Genomic DNA, 19,937 nt, shown 5'->3' on the forward strand with positions numbered 1-19,937 from the left:
TTTATTCCTTTTACAGTAATACTCTGTCTTAAATCCCAGCCCTTCCCCTTTTAGTTATGATACAGATTTATGAATAGCCTGAGCAGCTGTAAACACTGAACAGGCTTAGTCTCTGCAAGGAATATACACCATTTTACACAGATACAGAATGTACATACCCCATGCTCTGGGGAGCCCAATCACTTGTGCTGAGGAGAGACTGACATCACTTGTGCCATTTAAATCGAAGTTCAAAAACCAGCTTCCCCCCGGGGCTCACAGGAAAGCCCCAGGATGGTTCACCCAGCACAATCTCTGCTGTTGAACAGACACAAATCTGTGTGTCTGTGTTCCTGTGCTTCCGTCTTGTATCTCAGCAGGTAAGAGGGTGTGGCAGCTGATGCTGCTTCAGGCAGCAGCCCGAACTCCTGTGTTTAATTACACAGCTCCAATGATCAGGTCCCTTTAACCTCCCCTGTGGTTTCCCTCAAAACTCCACTCTCGACGCCACCCATCCTAGGAACAGGCAGTTCTTGCCTGAAGGCAGAGTCAGTTGCAGGATATCCACATCCAGTTCACATGGCATAAACTTTCATACCCAGATTTGTTTTGCTGCTGTTTCAGGGAGTGCTCTCTTCCCTCCATGTTCTATTTTCTCCCTGGAATCAGGGCTATGGCGTCAAGGCAGGGCCAGGACCACCACACTTGCTGCTGTACGTCCCAGGACCTTAAACATGGGCCATGGGCTCTTGGTTTCTACTCATCTCCTGCAATCCTTACCAAAATGGGAGAAGGGGAAAGTTTAGGGGTTCTAGTTCTCCATCCCTGAAGTCCAGAAATTCAAAACGAAGCATCTTTATTAAGTGGTTTCCTTTTACTTAATTTCTCCCATTTCTTAAAATAAATAAAACCTTCAGACACATACAAGTGAAACACATCATCCTTCAAAGTGCAGTTACGTTTCCACCCCACTCCCAAGAATCACATAAAGCTTTGTCAAGTAACCAAAAGACCCCTCAAGGCTCCCACTGGGCCTTCCCCTGGCAATGAGAACAGACAGGGCTGTGCTGCCCAGGAGCTGCTTGCTGGGGGCCTGTTTAGAAATACAGGTGCAAGAGGCAGGGCTGCAGCAGCAAGGGGGAGTTCAGGATACGTAGTATGAAAACAAACCCAACCTGCTGAGAGTCCAAAGAGTCCATTACCAGATCAGTTAGTTACTCTGGGAGCCCTGGAAGGAACTGGGCTGATGACAGGCATGAGTGATGGATCAGAACTGTGTGAAGCTCCTGTGGCAGCAGAGGCTGGGACAAGGGATTAAGTCATTTTGCCCAAAGTCATGGACTCCCTTTGTCCCCAGTCTGGGCCTGGCCTAGGTGGTGTGGCAGCACCAGCTGCCTCCCAGGATGAGTTAAGAGTCTGCCTGTACTCCAAGCACACCGAGTAACAGAGGAAAGAGAAAGAGAAGATGAGGTCTGATGCTTGAGTTCCATCTGATACAATCTCTCTTTACTGATGTCTTTAGGAACCTGTTCTCACCAGGGGCACTGAGCAGAGGTATGGGCACATATAAGTCCGTCAAGTCCTTTCAGGCCCACAGAAAGTTGCTGTCAGTAAGATGTAGCACCTCTCAAACTACCATGATTTTGACCTCATCGTTCTCATCAGCACGGTAGAAGAAGGGAATGCATGGGTTTTCCAGCAGAGAGCTCAGCCTCTCCTGAGGGTTCTGGATTTCTCTGAGAAGCTGCATTATTTGCTTTGCTGTGGGGTCCTCTTGGTTTGGCTGAGCAGCTTTACTGTCAGCAGGGGGAAAACCGGATTGATGAGCAGCAGCCTCTTGTTCTGCTTCATCTGACAGATTCACCTCTCGTAACCCTGCAAGGAGCACACACAAGGCAGGCAGGTAACTCCTCCCATCCACACACAAGGCTGAGAGCAGGGGCTGTTGCCCCTGCACACAGCTTGTCCTTACCTGCTCCGTCGGTGGCGTTCAGCTCAATGCGCCTCTCTGCTGGAAGCACATCTTCAGTCTGGCTTGCCAGCAGCTCTGGGTTCTGAGCAGCTGCTACATACTTGCTGTACCATTCATTTCTTTCCCTGACCAGGCGCATCACTAATTCCTGCAGTTCCAGTAGTTTCATCTGCACCAAAGTAAAGGAAAGCCCATGAAACATGCACACAAACACATGCCTGCAGTTTTCAGTCCTGTCACAGAATTAGGAAATGAACACACAAAGGTTTGCATTCCCCAGGCCCACCCTTCTTAGAGTAGTACCACAGGAAAGAGTCCTTGCCTTCATCTCTTCCTTGTCCTGAGCCAACCTGCTGATATACTCCTCTTTCTCCTGGTGCCGCTGTTTGAGGATAGCCCTTTGACTCTGGTACAGTGCAATGTACTCCCCTGGAACACAAGAGAATCCTCAGGAGTGTCTGCAAGATTGGGGTACAAGCCCCATAGTGAGGTGTGAGGCATGAGGACCCAGGAAACCCAGCCCAGAAGTGGAGACCTAGCCCAGTAAGGCAGCTGTAGGAGACATAGAAGGCTTGGTGGGGCCTTGGCTTGAGGGCCCCAGCTCCAAAAGCTGTTTGGGGACCTGTTCCCCACATAATAAGGCACTGAGCAAGCTCTAGCCTGTGCTGGTGCTGCCTAGACATACCAATGGTGTCAGTCTCTCCAGACAGCTGGATGCAGCGGTGCTCCAGCTCCTCCAGCCGCTCCTTCAGGTCAGCCTTCTCATGCATCAGCTCTGTGAAACGCAACTGCACACACACAGTGGGGTCAGTCTCCTGGGCTGCTCACACACAGACCACACCTGTGCTAAAGGTAACATCCCCCTGACACTGGTCTGAGCCTGGGGAACAAAGCCTGCTCCTTTCTAAACAAGCAGTGAGCAAGCTTTTTTGGATGGAGCATCTTTTTATGGAACATCTGCTGCTTATTCCCCTACAATCTGTTTGTGTTGTGTTTGTTTACTGGATCCTGGTTTGGCTGAGCAGCGTAATAGGGCTGAAATAACTTGAGATGTTTTGCTTACCTGTAGCTTGTCCATGGCAGTTTTCAAAGCCTCATGAACCTCCACTGGAACAGTATCCATAATGGAGCCTGGAAGGGATGTGTGCAATTTTCAGTTTCTCCTAGGGCAGGATGCACTCACAGACCCAAAGGTCTGTCTCAGAGCAGCCATGGCCAGCTGGCCCAGCACCTCATGGTCACACTGTCCCCAAACTGTACTGAGACTTTACCTCCATCCAGCGTGACGTGATGTTGCTGCTCCTGCCTAAGAGCTGTGATTTGCTGCAGGAGGGTTCTGCACTGCTGCTTCTGAGCAGCCAGCTGCTTCCTCAGATCTTCTCGCTCCTGCTCCACTTGGGACATGGCAGAGGTCACAAAAATGACCTAAGAAGAATTTCAGAGTGTGGACATTTAGTGCTTCCCCTGTGTTCAGCAGGATCTATGGTGCATCTCAGGACAGAGTAACGGTTTGCCCCATTTTATTTATGGGTGTGAAACCAAAGAACTGTGTGACTGCCCTGGAACTAAGCCAGGCAGCAGCTACTGCCTCTTCTCATTCCCAATTAGTGCAGGTTAAAAACTGGATCCCTTGAGAGCTATTTGACTGCAGCATTATGACTGTACTTGCAGATAAATCTTGTAGATATTTGACACCATTTCCAAATTGCCTTCCAAACTAAAAAGAACATCATCATCAAAGCCCCATTAAAGAGCTGCTCTGCCAGCTGAGTTGTCATCATAAGGAAACCACTGCCAGACTTCCAGCCTGTTTTGCAAGGATGCTGCAGAGGTCTTGGCTTTGCTGCTATGCACAAGGTGTTGCATTTCCCTCATGACTGCACTCAGCTGGTAGGATAACAGCTGATAAACCTCTCTGCAATTTAACTGGTTTCATTTTCTAGATATTTGTTTAGAACTAAAATCAAAGGCCTTTCTACCCACTAAGACTCACCATTTCTTCATGGCTGTCAAACTTCTCTGGGATCACAAGAGAAGGTTTTTGGATTTCTTCAGTCATTGCTTCATCACCTTCTGTAAAAGAAGGAAGGTGAACAAGGAGGCAGTGCTGCAGAGAACCCAGCTCTGCCTCCTCCCTGATGCAGCCACTCACCCTCCAGTTGGTGCAAAATCCGGCCGTCCATTTCTGCTGCCAGCTGACTGATCTGGGCCTGCAGCTCTTTGTTTTCCTTGGCTACAGCTTCTAGACTTTCCTGCAAGAAAGAAGCAGAGGATCACAAAAACCTGCACAAGCCAGACTGCAAACAGTCACTCCATCTTCAGACAGTAGCACCACACACACAAACACACAACCAGTACTTTGCTCCAGACAGGTACAACTCATCTGTGTGGCACAGGGTGTAATCACAGCATCACAGCCCAGGGTGAAAAGGACAGACAAATCTCTCACTGATTACCTCCTATCTTTCCACTTGTCTCTTTTTACTGTTACCTTTGTCTGCTGCAGCTCTTTCAGGTGCATTTCCACTGTCACCTTCCCCTGGACCTCCTCGTGCTGCAGGCGATCCATGAGCTGTGTCTGAAGCAGGAATTGCTTGTGCAGCTCATCCTTCTCGGCAGCGAGCTGCTGGAAGGCCAGGGTGTACTGCTGCAGGTGGCTGTAGCACTGGTCCCTCTGCTCCTGCAGGCCACGGGCCTCCTGTGTCTTCAGCTCCAGCTGAGAGAACAAGGTCAAACCACCACATCAAACCCTTTCTGCCTGGAAAGCTGATCCGTGTGACATGATCCAAACTGTCAACATTGCCCCAAAGCCACCAACCAGGCAGACAGCCACCATCTGCCCCCACATGCTAGTCCCCCACATCAGGCAGCAGATGATAGGGGAAGGCTCCCATCTGGATCTTTGCAATATCCATTTCCATCCTTCCATCAGTGTCTGGGAAGTTGCCAGCAATTCGCACAATCCAGCCCTGCCATCCCACTGCTGGTGCTCACCGTCTCTTTGAGCTCCGCCAGGTTCTCCTGCAGCTGCCCAAGCTTCTTGGCCAGCTCCTTCTTTACATGTTGCTCTGACTGTAGGGCACTTGTCACTTCCATGTTCTCATTTGTCTGCAAGACAAACACAACTGTGTAAGGAAAATGCCCCAGCCACCATGAAACAGGCTCTCAATAAACCATGTTAGTTCCCAGTACAACAGGGTGCCATTCCTTGTGTTTTTCTGGACTGAGGGCCATAAATTGACTGTTTAGAGCAGTAAATAGCTTAAAGAAAGGTTCAGAAGATGGGAGAAGAACAAGGAAAGAGACAGGGGAATTGGTGCTGGGACAGTGCCAAGAAGAGGCCTGGCACATCATGCAGCCTGTCAGCCCCAAAGCAGATGGGTGGTATGAATATCCCAAAGAGAGCCACAGACATTCAAAAACAAGGAGTTCAAAAAGGACTGAAGAGAAAACCCAACAGCTAGACCATGTGTCAGTTTGCTAGGACCCCAAACGGGAAGTGTTACATTGTAAGAAGCAAAGCAAGAGTGAGGATTCAGCTCCAGGATGGGTAAGAAGGACACCAGCTGGAGAGAATACTATTGAGAACTTCCTCATGGGCAAATACACGGGAGCAGGAAATTGGTATCTTCAGGTAAAAGGGCAGGAGGAATACCCAGGGACAGAAATTACCAGGGGATAAGAAGGAAGAGGAAACAGTTCTGGACAAAGATATTGGTTCATCTCCTAGAGCCCCTGAGGGAGTAAGGAACTGGAGGAAACCTCCTGGAATGGCACTATGTATCAAAGGATGGAGCAGCCACAGAGGATAAGAGTCTCAGAGGATAAGAGAGGGATAATGCTGCTGCCAGTTTTTCACATCTGCACTACAAAAGGATTGCACCAGTGAGGGAAGCAGTGAGTAAAGATGCACAAAAGAGACCTACCAGTTTGACAAACCCATTCTGCAGCTCAGCCAGCTGCTCCTTCAGATCCCGGTTCTGGCTCAGTGCCCTGCTGATCGTGGCCTTGTCACTCTGCATGTCCTCCAGGATCTGCTGCCTGTCCACAGCCTCCTCGCTGTAGCGCTGCACGCTCTTCTCCAGCTCCAGCAGGCGCTCCTCCTGCTCACGGTTGAGGTGGCTCAGCTGCTCATTGTCCCGGACCTGGGCCTGGTACTGCCCCTGCAGCTCCTCCTTCTCCTGCTGCAGCCGCTGGATCTCCTCCTGCAGGCTGAGCTCAGCTGCCGTGGGCCCCGGCGGTGAGGCAGGCTCGATATCCATGGGCTTCACTGCTGAGGAAATGCAATCAGAAGGGGCTCAGTCACAGGGAAATGGCTGGGTGAGACACATCCCTGCTGGATACACAAAGCACACCCCAGCCCATAGGGCTCTGTGACCCAGAAGGGATCAGCAGCTGCAGCATCCAGTCCTCAGTGCACAGCACTGAGAGAACAAAGAGCAAACCTACCCCAAACCCAAGCATATCATCCTGCTGTCTGCTGCTGACTCCCTCACAGCCCTAGACAGGAGCATCCTGCCTTCACAAACTCCTGGGCCAGAGAGGCTGCCAGTACAGTCAGGCCAATACTACAGGCATAACCAGGCTGCTGGTCCATTCATTGCAGGAGTTCACTTGTTATTTCCCAGAAGAAAAGGGTTCTTAGGGTCACCTGGTCTCCATCTGCCTTCCCAGCATCAGACCTACTTTCACCTCCTGTGCAGAAGCATCTGCACAGCAGGACAGAGTTATCCAGCTCCACTCTGCAGTGGGAAGCCCCCCTTTGGAAGCCCTACCTGATGTGCTCAACAGCTCTGTAACATTGTCTTCCAGCTCCTGAATTTTGGCCATGTGTTTCTCCTTCTCCTCTGCCATTGTGTGGACCTGCAAGGCCACACAAATGAAAATTACAACAACGTTCATGGGGCATTTCCTGCTGCCTGTGTTTGTCCAGAGCTGGGATTCTGTCCCCAGGGTTACCTGCTCAGAGAGCTGCTGCACCCGCTGCTGCCAAATGCTCCCCTCCTCCCTCAGTTTCTCCACATACTGATCTCTTTCTGCCTGCAGCTGGTGTAGTGACTCTGAGAGCTGTTCAAAACAAAATGAAACAACATTATATTGGCTAAATAAATCTGGTTTAAGGAATAAAAGTTGAAGAAACCAGTGTTAGTGCAAAGCTCAGACTACATTTTTCTGCCCTACAAGTTTCCTTACAGACATCAAGATTTTGATCATATTTCATACTACCTCTTACCTGAGCTACCTGGGTTTCCATGCTTGCCTTCTCCTCCAGAGCCATCTGCAGCTGCTGGTTTGCATCCAGACTCCCTCCCTGGCTTGAGAACTGTTAAAAAAAATCAGAAAGTTAAAATATTAACATCAATTCCTGCACAGCCTTTCTCCCTGAAAGTAACCTGCCACATGATCCATGTTGTAACTTTCTATAATTCTTTAAAGTGCTCCAACTCATAGTAAAGTTCAGTGTGAAAAAAATAGGGGGATTAAAAAAAAAAACAAAAACAAAAGCACCTAAGATTTTAGTCCTATAAAACAGGCTGAACTGGGCAGCTCCTCCCTACCAATTTTACATTTGCTATTTTTTTAATTAAGAAAATAGGATTCAATCAAACTTTGGCTCAGAAATTTTGTGCATTTCCAGAGTCTGCATTATACAGCCATATCAGATGGTATAAAAGGCTGTGACCTTAAAAATTGTCAGACATGTCAGGAATTTAAAGCCACTGTCTGGAGCATGTCAGTGGACTGAGCACCAAGGCTGGCTCAGCTGAGGCACAGGACTTTTCCCAGAAGAGCAGCAGTTGGCTTAATTTCAAGGGTAACTTAAGACACAGTCTAGGAATTAAAAAAAGAGCAATTTCTTCCCTCCCAGGCTCAGGGTTACACCAAGCTTGCTCTCTGACCTGCTAACAGCTGGCTCCATGCATTCTTTCCCCAGCTGACTTCAAGCTGCCACTGTCCAATTCACCACTTTCCACTGGTGGGTACAAACACCACCCCTACTCAGCTGGTTACTCAGTGAGACTGCAGAACTAAATAACCAAAATCCTGAACAGATACAATCAGAAAAGTCACCGTATTTCCATATTTCACCCTCTCTCACTGCACAACAGTTTTAGCAGACTTATGTGACATTGCTTTTCAATCAATTTACAGCTCCAACACCTTAAAGAATACAAACTTTTCTGTTCCCCTGAGGCCTTGCTGAAAGCTTTTTCCTACGAGGATGTCTTGATGAGATTTAAAGCCACGAGCTAAGTCTTGCCCCCTCTCTCAAAAGGAAATGTGCCAGTGTCGTCAGTGTCCTCTGCCCTCACCTGTTGAATCATCAGTTCAGCCATTTCCAATTTCTTCTGCAAATCTTCCACATCCAACTTCATAGCTGAGTTCTGGGACACCAGGGAGTGAACTTTCTCTGACAGCTCTGAATTCTGCTGTTTTATTTCCTCACTACTTTTGCTAAAACAAACAAAAAATTAAAGTGTCTCTGGGTCTGCTGATGTCCAGGTCAAAGATCTACAAACCAATGCTTCCTGGCAGCTAGAATCACAGAAACATCACATCTAGTGACTACTTTTTTTTTTTTTTTTTTTTTTTCAGTTTAATATCCAGCCTCCCAAGTCACCACCTGTGACTTGGGAGGCTGGATATTTGCCACTTGTTGTTTTGGGGCTCTTCTGCAGAAATGAGCAGAAGGGACTCACCTTCGTTTGTACAGTTCCAGTTTCAGGTTGTCTCGCTCCTTCACTAACTCTTTGTTATGCTGGAGAAAAAGGAAATTATTGAGTCATCTATAGACTTCAGCCAAACAAACAAAGTATTAAAAACGTATTTCATTTCACCTTTAACACATCAGCTAAAACAGAAAAGGTCATAACTCTGGCAAAAACTTCAGGACAGGTTTGCTTAGAACCTTCTGACTTTCCCAGGAATAAGTCTCCTCAGTCTTTTCAAATGTGATGCTGCGATGTTCTGGATTAAAGACAATACTAAAGTGCATGCTTGATGGAGATTTCTGGGACAAGGTGTCTCTCTTGTGTGGAGCTGCCAGACTAATGAAGTAAGGTGCCAGTTCTGAGGACATCAACTGGACCATATGATTAGTCACAGAAACTTGAATGAAATTTGCCTTGATCATGGGTAACACAGGGCTTTAAAACATTAATTAACAATTAACAAGGTTCATTTCTGCCTCTTCTCCAAGCAGGAACTGCACACTTTGCAGCAGTGTAGTAATAAGCAAACAGCCAAAGGCAGAGCTGCTGGTTAAGCATAAACAGAGGTGACTCTTACCTTCTCTGACTGCTTCTGCTGCATGGATATGGAGGACAAGGTGCGCTCCAGCTCCGAGACTCGCTGGCGAGACGAATGCAAACGGGCAGCAAGGCTCTCAGCTTCTCCTGGACAAGTCAGAGCATACTCAGTTGAGGCTAGACCACAAAGAGCATTGTGGAACTGGCTGAACAGCACTTTCCACTTTGTCAACAAGCTCCTCAGGCAGCTCAGTAAATCAGCAGAGCTGGCTCTGCTCCTGGCTCTACAGGTGATTCACTAACAGCCCTGGGAGCACAGCTCTCTCTACCTACCTGCCTCACTTTTAGAGGGAGATGATGAAACTTCCTTTGCACAGAACAATAGACACTATGTTGTTTGGGGTTTTTTTCCCTATTAGAATAAATTGCTCAAATATAGTTCAGAATAAAAAGCTCGGCTAAGACCTAGATTAACATGACAGCTGTGTGGGAGGCAGGGCAGAAAAGGGAAACCAAGTTTTAAAAGAATTAGAAAGGAATGGTCTGAGGTAGTCACCAGGCCCAACAGAGCTGACAGAGCTTTAGTGAGGCACAAAAGAACCTCAACTGCCATGAGACCAAAATGCTCCCATTTAGGGGCAGCTACGATGACAGCAGCAGTGCCAGTGCCAAAGGCTGCTCACAGAGGAGTCAGGGAGTGCTGTGAGCTGGCTGCCAACAACTGTCATGCTTGTGACTTGACATCCACAGTTCACCCACCAGCCTGAGCTGCAGAGACAGTCACGTACCTGATTTCTGCCGTGCAGCTTGCTGAGTATGGCCAAGGGCTGTCTGCAACTCAGACTTCTCAGAAACGAGAATTCCAATAGTCTGGATATGAACCTTTGGGAAAGGAAAATAAGCTCAGCACAAAACTTCTTTGCTTTCCACTGCAACATCACTGTTGTCACAAAAGGACAATTCAGGAAAGAGCTCCTGCAGTTAAGTACAGTCTGCTGACACTCACAGTTTTGCTGAAGGAATGGACTTCTGCCTTCCAGGATAAGGACTATGAGTGCTCAATAATCCACAAAACAGCAGAAGTCAGGTGATATTACTGTAAGGGAGGCTCTGGCTTACCTGTAACTGTTCCCTCAGTGCTGCTTGCTCTTTAGAAAATTTCTGTTCAAACTCCTTCTTTTCCTGTAAAAACAAATAGTGCTTGGTCTGCACAATCATGCAGATAGTTAACCCTTGTTTTACATGAAACTAAAAAAGCAGGAATTAATTGGTACTATTTCTAGCATCCAAATGATGCCAGTATTTTTTTAAAGACACGTTTAATCTTCCATTATTTGAACTACCTAATCATTTTTCCATCCCAGACCAGCAGCAACAGCACAGTGCAATCATTTGCAGCACACACATGGCAGTGTTGGAATGGAAGCTCCTGGCAAGGACATAAACTGTAACCTCCTGTCCCCACTGCACTCCTCCAACTTGAGCTAATATTGAACTTGATTTCAATATTAGCTTTGGTCAAAATAAGAATGCTGCCTGTCAGGCCACACTCGTGAAGTCAAAATATTAAACCTTATGCTACAAATAAAACTGAATCTAACACAAGACAAGATCATACACTCTTGTGCCACAATCCACTGTGTTTTCTACTCCTCAGAGAAAAAGATACCTATTTCTGTATCTATTCAAAAATAGGACACACTTTACCTTTTCCAGCTGATTCACTGCTTCTTGGTTCTGCTGTTTCTATGGAAGAAAATTGATGCATCAATATTAAGAGAAAATATTCTCATACTGAAAGACATTTTCACTTTGATCAAGTAGGATATATACCCAGTTAATGCAAGGAGAATTTCCATTTCTGTAGAAGACTAGAAAGTTCATCTTAGCTATTAAGAGATTTGGGGCTCCCTTCACTAATATATGTGCTATGTTTTTCATTGTCCAGTACATTATCACAGTTCTCCTCCAATATCTCTGCTGAAACCCCTCTATGTTCCTTTCTGAGCATCCAGCAACTTCAGTTTAAACTTGCAATATCCCACATCTATGCAATTAATCATAGTCAAACTGGTGTGTTAGGAAAATCAGCAAAAATGCTTTTAATCAAAGACAAATACCTAAATCCCAAAGCCAAAGTCCTTTCCTTTAAGTGATTCCCTAGACCTCTATCCCAGTTAACAACTGGCCAAGTCATGCAGAGCTGCACGTCCTTTGGCAGGCTCCCACCAAGGTGGTGTGAGACAGAGCTGAAGCCAGATGCAAGGAAAGGGATAATTCTGTCCCAGCCAATTTCAGTCTTATGGGTGAAACACTGGAGATCTGTGACTGCACAAAGTGCATCTGTAGGTGTGAAGGGGACAAAGGCTGCCACCAAACCCTGTTTGCCCTTTGCTGCTCTTGTCCCTCTGGCAATTTCCTCTTAAGTAACTACATAATGAGTATTTTTTCCTCTTCCCAAATGATGAATACTGCCAAGGTGTTTCTTTATTACCACTACTACCTCAGTGCATTTTGAAACATGACTGCAGATGGAAAGGTGATGAGGCTTTGATTTTAGCAACGCCAGCACACAACCAGGAAAAGCAAAGGCAAGAGCACAAATGCAGCAAAGGCCCTACAGAGTTCCAGACAAACAGAAAAGCTGGCAAATAATGAGAATCCTGGGTGGGCTGTACCTCTGCAGCCCAACTAAAACACAAAAAGAAAGAACAAAAATAACCCAAAACCAAAAATGAAACAAAAAGAGGGGTCATGGGGTACACTGGGAAATGCTGAACTTTGGGAAAAGTGTAGTTTTAGAGAGAAACAAAATGGGGGAAAGTATTTCACACAAGAAAGGCTCTTTTCAGTCTGGAACAGATCCACTTAGTTGCATTTTTTGCAGTGTTAAGGCTGAAGGCTGAAAAGCAGCAGCAGGAAACCATGCAGGCCACAGGACAAAGCAGTTCATTCATTGTGCCAAGAGAAGCTGAGGATATGATCAGAAAACAGCTCCAGGCTCTCTTGGACCTATTGCTCCCACTCTGCTGATATATTTAGAACAGCATCACCACCTGCAGAAACAGGTTTTCACACTGCTGCCAGCGCCAGAATTCTGTATTTCAAGGATTCAGACCAGGACCAGAAATAGCTGTTTTATGAGGATGCTTATCATCCAGGGACAATGTGAGGAGATCTACAGAGCACACTTAAATGGAAACAACAAAACTCTGTTTCTGCTTCCTCAGATGAGCCACCACACTCACAAGAGGCCTTAGGCTTTGATCTTCTCACAGGTTTTCCACCCAGCCCATTTTGTCCATACAAAGTGCTGTGTAAGCAGCCTTCCTTGTGGCACTATGAGGGAACCTGTAACCTTGCAGACACCCAGAGAGCGTGGAGGAGCAGCAAAGACAATGTCAGGCTGGTTGGTTGGATTGTTTCTTACCAATTCCTCTATCTTTGTAACGAGCTGTTTGTTAGTTAGATTGCTGGAATCCAGGGCTACTGCCAGCTCCTGGTAACGTGTCTGACGGGCACATGCATAAAGGAGAAAAAGGAAGGAGCAGAAGAGGAGGAGGGAAGGAAAAAAGCAATAATTAAAAAGGACAGAAAAATAAATCATTATCACAATTTGATATAATCAGATTCTCCAAACAAAACATAATCTGTGGTTTGAACAAAAGCAGCTGGGATGTCAACCTATTTTATCCGTTTCTGCTGAGGCCTCATTTTGACATAAAAGTGAATCAGAAATAAGAACTGCAGTTGCATGGAAGCCAGATTATCCCCAGTCCCCAAACTGGGAACATCTCTAATAACTGCCTCTGACTGCTGTGATCACAACTACTCAATTACAGCCCCAGGTGACACTACACAGTGATGTATGTGACCTGGGCATTCAGTTACACTGCTGTAAGCACAGAATCCAAACAAGTGATCAACAGCAGCAAATAAGAAAAATAAAAAACATGACAGACTGAGAACAACTTACTTCCATTTCCTTAATATTTGTGGAAGAAACAGCACTTTCTCCATTCACATACGATGTAGACTGGAAGTAAATCAAGTAAGTCAGTTTTAGTCCTCAAAGCAAATCACTATTAGGTAAGATCCCATTATAAATGTAACACTCCTTATAGCACCTGTCACTTCAAACAACCACACACAGGCACAGAAAACACTCTTCTGGCTCAGGATAGATGCTGGCTGCCCCTGTGACAAGCTGATGTAAATTATTCAGACTGACTTCATATTCTTTTCCAGTAAATCAAGAGTACATCTTTCCATGAATATGTACAATTCATTCATCCCACTCTGCTTTTCTTCCTACTGCTGAAATCTTAAATTCCTAAACCAGGATTTTTTGCTCCTCAATGTTTAAGTACCACATTGGTTAGTAGGATGGCTGCAGACATCTCTGAGATTGAAGAGTGTTTCCTTGAGCTGTCTGCTTCAAGTTCCACATCAAACACCAAGAGAATTAATGGGACAAATGGATGAAAAGGAGTACCTGGGAAACCAGGCCATTGAGTTGCTCAGACAACTGACGGAGACCCTCTGTTGACGAGAAAGACCTGGGAACAAAGATCTGGCAATGAAAACCTCTCCCAGAGAGCTGCCCAAATCAGCTCAGCATTGGGGCAGGAATAAAAACTCAATTTGTTGGGATCCTGTTGCAAAGCCAACACACTCACCTGTTCTCATCCAAAGCATTTTTATGATCCTCAGCTTCATTCATCTGTGGATTAAAACATAAAAACTTGTAAGCCTGTAAAAGATGGGAGTCACTTATCAATGTGTCACTAAGACTTGATTACACCTGGGCTCAAGTTTCACAGCTCCTGTAATTACTGCTTCCCAAAGGAAGATGAGCTTAAAACCACCAACTCAGCCCTGGCTTACACATCACTTCTGAGTGATGTGAGTCTGGAACAGAGAAATTCAAGTGTTTCAGGCTTTATGTCTGCTGTTCCTATTTATCAGGATAATCAACACTTTGCTGAAAAAAGCTACAACTGAATCTTTAATTAGTAAAAGGAAATACAGACTGAAATAGAAGAGAAGGGGAAGGAAGACAGCTTTGGAAGCTGCAGGGCCACGTGTGTGCTAGTACTCCCTCTGCTCTCACAGACAGGCAGTCTCCACTGCATGGAGAGTGGAGAATGTAGTATTTTTAACAGGAGAAAACCTGAACTAGTCATGTCATATTTATGAAGGTTCCCTTTCTCCACACTAATGTGGCATCACTAACCAATACTCAATGGTTCAATGGCAGTATTGATGATAAGTCACAAACCTGTGTCAGCTGCATGCTCTCAGGAGCAGGCAGAACAGAACCAGAACTAGGGAGGCTGTTGCTGTTAGATAGCACAGGGACATCAGGAGCAAGCTGTTCAGCACTACGAGTGGCAACATCACTGTCAAAGTATGCCTGTCACAAAACACAGCACAGGATTACAGCCTTCATGCAAAATGAACAAACACACACATCAACACATCACCTTGTAGCCTGCCTGTGAAAACCAGACAGATGTGAACAGTCATTAAGAAACATATGGAAGGGAACCTGTGTTCTCCCCAGAGCAAAGAGGTGGCTGCATCAACCACAGACAAACACTGTCCCTGAGTGTGTCCTTCCATAAAGAACCAGTGTCCCACAATCCAGCTCCCCTTTTTAACACAGGGCAATAACATTACCCAAACTCTAAGTTCACACATGAGATTCCCTGCAAAAGATTCACCAAAAATCAAGTAAGGGCAAAGCCAAATGTCTGTGTTTTGAAAAGCACCACCTTTGAGGTGTTCCTGGGGAAAACACAGATCACTGTATGCAAATGAAGATGGAAAAGAACAGGGGAGTGACCACTTGAAAAGAGGGTTAGTCAGACTCAAGTGCTCTGTCTAAAACTCAGTGAAATTTGTGGCATGCCATGACCCACCAGTTTAGAAACAGGACATTTATGAACAGGCCAGAGGGAGGGTGCTGGGAGCAGGTGCCTGTGGCCCTACTGCAGCCAAGGATCTCATGACTAAAAGAATCTAAATAGAAAAGAGAAGAGCCAAAAAACTATTTCTGGACAGCAAGTTCCTATCCAGCCTCTACTGGAGGATGGATGGCATCTGCAGCCCCCTCTACAAAGCCACACTGAACTGACCCATTTCATCTCCTTGCACAGCACTAGAGCCATAAAGGCCCAGCAGTGCTCTTGTGTTTTACAGCAATTTGATTGATTTCATCATCCAGCTCTAGTAAGTCATCACTTAAAAACACAACAAAAGAGATAATCTCAACATTCAGCCCCACCAATATTTTGCAGCTCTCTGCAACTCCACCTGGAAGAGTTCCCTCTTCAGTTACTTCCTTCTTGGCACTTCATAGGATCCAAGAAATCTCTCTCTCTTGGCATTCCCTGTTTACCTCTCAGCATTTCACTCACTAATCCAGCAGCAAGGTTAAAACAGCAACAGTGGAGGCAGATTTAATGAAGGCAGTAAGTTGGAAGACTACAAAGGGAAACCAAGAATTTTCTGAATTTCTTTTTAGCAGGACAGGTACTGATGCTCTGAAGGAGCAATATATGTTAGGTGCTTATTAGGAAGGTCAGGAACTCCCTCACTTCTTCCAACTAAAGGCTACTTCACCTTTATCAATCACACACTCATCAATATAAACATCAGAGTGACAGGAGGAATTAATTCCCATGCATCTCAAAATGATAATTTCTTCTGATCTGAGCATTCTTTCTGCCTAATAATTCCAATTTGCAGAAACCAGTAATGCTCCTTAGCCACAAGAACTCCTTCCTTCTTTCTTCACAATGAGCAGTTTTGTAATAACTGACAAAAACCCCAAAACTCTTTGAACAATTGAATTTGTTGGAAACAGAAAGCATTAAAAGCTAAACACTTATATGGAAAATCTGCTTTGTGACATTCCAATAATGTAGAATAAAAAGTCAGTAATTCTGCTCAGCTTAGCATGTAGTAGGATCCATTTGCTTTCACACAAAGGCTTTGACTTTGCTGGTTTTCCTCTGTTTCAGAGCCAAGAAAGCTGAAGTGAGAGAGAAGGGAGGGCTCCAATGAGACACCAATGGCAGCAGCAGCTCAGCTGCCAATGATCAGCTTTTCTGCCCTATTAGCATCAAGTTTCTAAACAGCATTTTCCTGACTCAGGATTTTTACAAGACAGCAATTGGAATGAGAAATTGTTCTTTCATTACATATTGCAGTTAAAGATTACTTTTCAATAATTCCTAAAACCCCAGGCACAACAATCCAAAAATTCCATAACAGTCAATCAGATCAAACTGTATCTCTGAAGAAAAAAGAAAAAAAATGGGAAATGAGTGAATAGAGCAATAAATTCTCCCTTTGCAGAACATGACTAAAGCTGTAGACACAGGTAGGCCTTCACTGCAAGGCTAAGCACTGGACCACCTATCTTCATCTCACCCTCCAATGGGAAACAAGTCTCTTTTTCCAATATTTAACTTACTCTGAGCTTACAAGTATTAACTAAAAACAGTCCCCAGAACAACAGTGACACTTCAGTCACAACACAAGTTTTCTGAGGCACACCCAGCACCCCAAACTGGCAGTGTGTCTTCACATCACTCAAGTTCTGATGGTACAGAACCTACAAACACAGTCCAGCTGGTGAAACTCTGTGTGTCAGACTACCACAGAAAAGGAAAAAAGGATACAAAGGCAATTCAGAGGGAATTCCATTCCACCTTGCACATTTCACTTCATCTGTCAGGTACCCCATGTGATTGCTATACTTATATTTATTGCTGGAGACCCATGGATATGCATTAAATATAACAATGAGCTACTTTATGACAACTACATTGAAACAATGATAGGGAAATAAGCTATCAAAACAATGCAAGTGAAAATGAAAAGCAGAGCTTTGGTACAACAAAACTGGAAGAACATTCTCGGCTACAAAATTGACTTCTCTGAGTTCCTATCACAATTTGGGACTTATTTTAAATAAACTAACTGTCTGAAAATAAGTGTTTTTAAAAGGCTGTTTGCTCATGTATGTTCCTGAACGCCTTTCTCTTGCTTCTTGGCATACTTCCTGCCCTTTCCTCTTCAGGATCTTGGGAATGTGAAGACGCTAAAGCCTGTACATGCCTGGCTTTGAAGTACCTGACTTCCTGCCTAAGCAGATTTACACCCCTGGTACTTGCCAGACTGTACATCACCTGTGCCAGCTTCATCGCCTGTCATAAAATGGGTGGCTGGAATAACCAGCCAGTGCAGCTGTTTCCCTGGAGATGAGCAGAAACATGCCCTTCAGAAACCAAGCTCCAGGAAACAAAACAGTGACACTAAGAGCAGGAGAAATACAGAACAAGGAATCACTACCTCTTCCTAGTGCAGTTTTCCTCAGCTGTTAGAAATGAGTTTATTGCCTCACCCCAAATTCCTGTTTTCCTCCAAGCTCAGCTGTCTCAAGAAAGACTTCTTGACAAGGCTCACTTTTTGACATGTTAACTTTGACACAAACCAGAAGGAAACAAGCACTTAACAAGCAATGGTAACAAAGAGCTCCATGTTAATAAAAACAGCAACAAAACTGAAGCAACTGACAATGGATATGTGAGGACAAGGCTCCATCCTGGAGATGGAGCTCAGTGTGAGCAGAACTCGAAGCATGCAGGAGGGAGAGCGAGTCACTGCAAGGGACACAAGCACTGCCTCACCTTCCTCTTGTCCAATGAGGGTATGGCTACCCCATTGGAGCGGTTAAGGTCTGACACCAGCACCTTCAGAATGTTCTGAATCTACAGGAGGCGAAAGAAAAGGGGAAAGAGAAACGGCTCAGAGAAGGACAGAGAGAAAACGTCAGTCCAAGGCAGCCAAGGAACCAGGCTCGTGCAGCTTGGTGAGGACCACACGCCTCAACCCAGCAGCTCTGGGCACACCCAGGGCACCATCGGACGCGCTCTGATGCCAGCTGCACCCTCCAGAACAGGCAGCTGCCAACTGCTGCAGCACACTTCACACAGCACCTACACCACTCAGCTCTTACCCCAGCACTTCCAGCTCCGGTCAGATTGTCCAGAAAACCAAAGAAGAGGGAGGTGGCAAATTATTTGAGAGAAATACTGAGACACTCACGTTCTCTGGAGGCTGCTGGTCATCAGTGGTGGGAGTTGCAGGTCTGCTGCCTTCTTTAGTTTTGCGTTTTTTCTTAGTTCCTGCAGTTGCTCCAGGGCTGTTCTTCTGCTGATATTCCTTCAGCTGTGAACAGAAGAAGATGACTCTGAAGTCCAAACAGAATATGCCTTCTATAACCCCAAAAAACCCTCAAAATCTAACTTTACTGGTAAAAATACAGATCAAGTGCAAGGACAAGAGAAATGCTCTTCCATGAATTCATCAGTTTGGGGGAAAACAGGAATCAAAATAAGCCCAGAGAAGGCTAAAATTAAGACCAAAGTGATGGGTTTATGACAAGAGTTGTAAACATTCAACTTTTGTTTACAGCCAATACTGTTCCTGGGAAATTGTTTCACACTCCATAGTGCAACTAAAAGGAGATTGAAAGCACTGGTTGGGGGATTTTCAGGGTTATAAGTAAGAGCAATAAGGCAAAAGTAATAAAGGGCAATTAATCCTACATGCAAAGTGAGAAAGCACTGCCTGATAGTAAAATCTTCCACTCCATGAAAGATTTTATGAAGGACAGGTGCAATCCCCACAGCAGACACTGCAACTGCAAACTAAGGGGAGAAATAATCTACAAATGATTTTTAATCACATCCACTTCGCCCAGGAAGTGCCGGTCTGATAACATGTAACTCGAATCCCGCCAGGTCTGCCGGCATTTCTGTGCAATTCCTGCATGCCCGAGCCCCAGAGCGGCCGGACCCAGCAGCTGTTTATGCAAATAACGGCACCCCTGGCCCGCACACCCCGGGCAGGGCACGGCGGGGCAGCGGGAGATGGAGAAGGACGAAGGAGGATCCCACTATTGGTAGGATTTCAAAATGGAAGCCTGAACTGCTCCAGGACACTTTCCCGTTCCTGTGACTTTGACAGAGAAGCGCATCCCGCCGGGACGCAGACAGCCAGGCCGCCCCGAGGGAAAAAATATAGGGAAAAAACAGGAAAAAAAAAAAAAGGAAGGCGGGGGGAAGGAGGAAGGAAGGCGGGGGGGACACGACACCCGCACACCAGCCCGGGCAACGCTCACAGCACCGCAGCCACCCAGGCCCGGCCTCGCCCCGGCCGCCCGCCGAGAAGGCCGAGCCGCAGCCCCGGACACCCGCAGGCTCCCGGGCCCCACCGCGGCCGGGCCCGGAGCGAGGGGGCGGCGGCGGCCCGGCCCGCGCCCCTCGGGGGAGGCCGCGCTCGGCCCAGCCCGGGGTCCGGCCCGCGCGGGGCTCGCAGTACGCAGCCGCCCCCAGCTCCGTCGTGTCGTGTCGTGTCGTGTCCCGTCCTGCCCGGACCCCCGGCCTCTCACCTTCTTCTTGGCCGCGGCCAACCGGCTCTGCCTGCTGCCGTCCGCCATGTCCGCCCCGCGCCCGGGCCACGTCAGCCCGCCAGGAGCGGCGGGGGCGGCGGCGGCTCCGCCCCCGGCCGGCCCCGCTCCGCCCCGGGACACCCCGGGGTGACACAGCGGGACAGCCCGGCCCCGCCGGGACACTCCCAACCGGGGACACCCCGATCCCCGTGTGACAGCCGGCTCTGTTCCGCAGCTGTAGTGACCGAGAGCCCAGCCGGGAGGGGCC

General features: G+C 46.7%; 1 protein-coding gene across 6 annotated transcripts; it reads right to left on the minus strand.

The window, feature by feature from the left end:
* Nucleotides 1–818: 818 nt before the first annotated feature.
* Nucleotides 819–19,810, minus strand: GOLGA2 (golgin A2). 6 transcript variants are annotated; one of them, XM_030230477.2, is made up of 28 exons: nt 19,670–19,810; nt 18,322–18,444; nt 17,904–17,984; nt 14,483–14,617; nt 13,881–13,924; nt 13,697–13,760; nt 13,178–13,237; nt 12,632–12,712; nt 10,909–10,947; nt 10,321–10,383; nt 9,990–10,083; nt 9,242–9,348; nt 8,653–8,711; nt 8,266–8,407; nt 7,185–7,274; nt 6,911–7,018; nt 6,727–6,814; nt 5,878–6,221; nt 4,946–5,059; nt 4,443–4,667; nt 4,104–4,203; nt 3,945–4,024; nt 3,223–3,376; nt 3,015–3,082; nt 2,637–2,739; nt 2,274–2,380; nt 1,952–2,120; nt 819–1,854 (listed from the first exon to the last, which is right to left on the minus strand). In XM_030230477.2, the coding sequence occupies exons 1-28, from the start codon at nt 19,715–19,717 to the stop codon at nt 1,607–1,609; spliced, it is 3,138 nt and encodes a 1,045-aa protein (XP_030086337.1). In that variant the 5' UTR covers nt 19,718–19,810; the 3' UTR covers nt 819–1,606. The 6 variants fall into 6 exon arrangements, with proteins under 6 accessions (XP_030086337.1, XP_030086336.1, XP_030086338.1 ...); XM_030230476.2 differs by having other exon boundaries at nt 5,878–6,224; XM_030230478.2 differs by lacking the exon at nt 17,904–17,984 and having other exon boundaries at nt 5,878–6,224.
* Nucleotides 19,811–19,937: the final 127 nt, after the last annotated feature.

This window comes from Serinus canaria, chromosome 17 (genome assembly GCF_022539315.1).
Source record: "Serinus canaria isolate serCan28SL12 chromosome 17, serCan2020, whole genome shotgun sequence".
Classification (NCBI taxonomy): Eukaryota; Metazoa; Chordata; class Aves; order Passeriformes; family Fringillidae; genus Serinus; species Serinus canaria.

Bases quoted from the DNA above. Each gene is read 5' to 3' on its own strand.
- GOLGA2 (XM_030230476.2), bottom strand. From the start codon at position 19,717: ATGGCGGACGGCAGCAGGCAGAGCCGGTTGGCCGCGGCCAAGAAGAAG. The intron at 13,238-13,696 runs GTACTCCTTTTC...ATTTACTTCCAG, and splicing joins TCAATGGCCTGGTTTCCCAG to TCTACATCGTATGTGAATGG. The intron at 2,740-3,014 runs GTAAGCAAAACA...GTGTGTGTGCAG, and splicing joins CTGCCATGGACAAGCTACAG to TTGCGTTTCACAGAGCTGAT.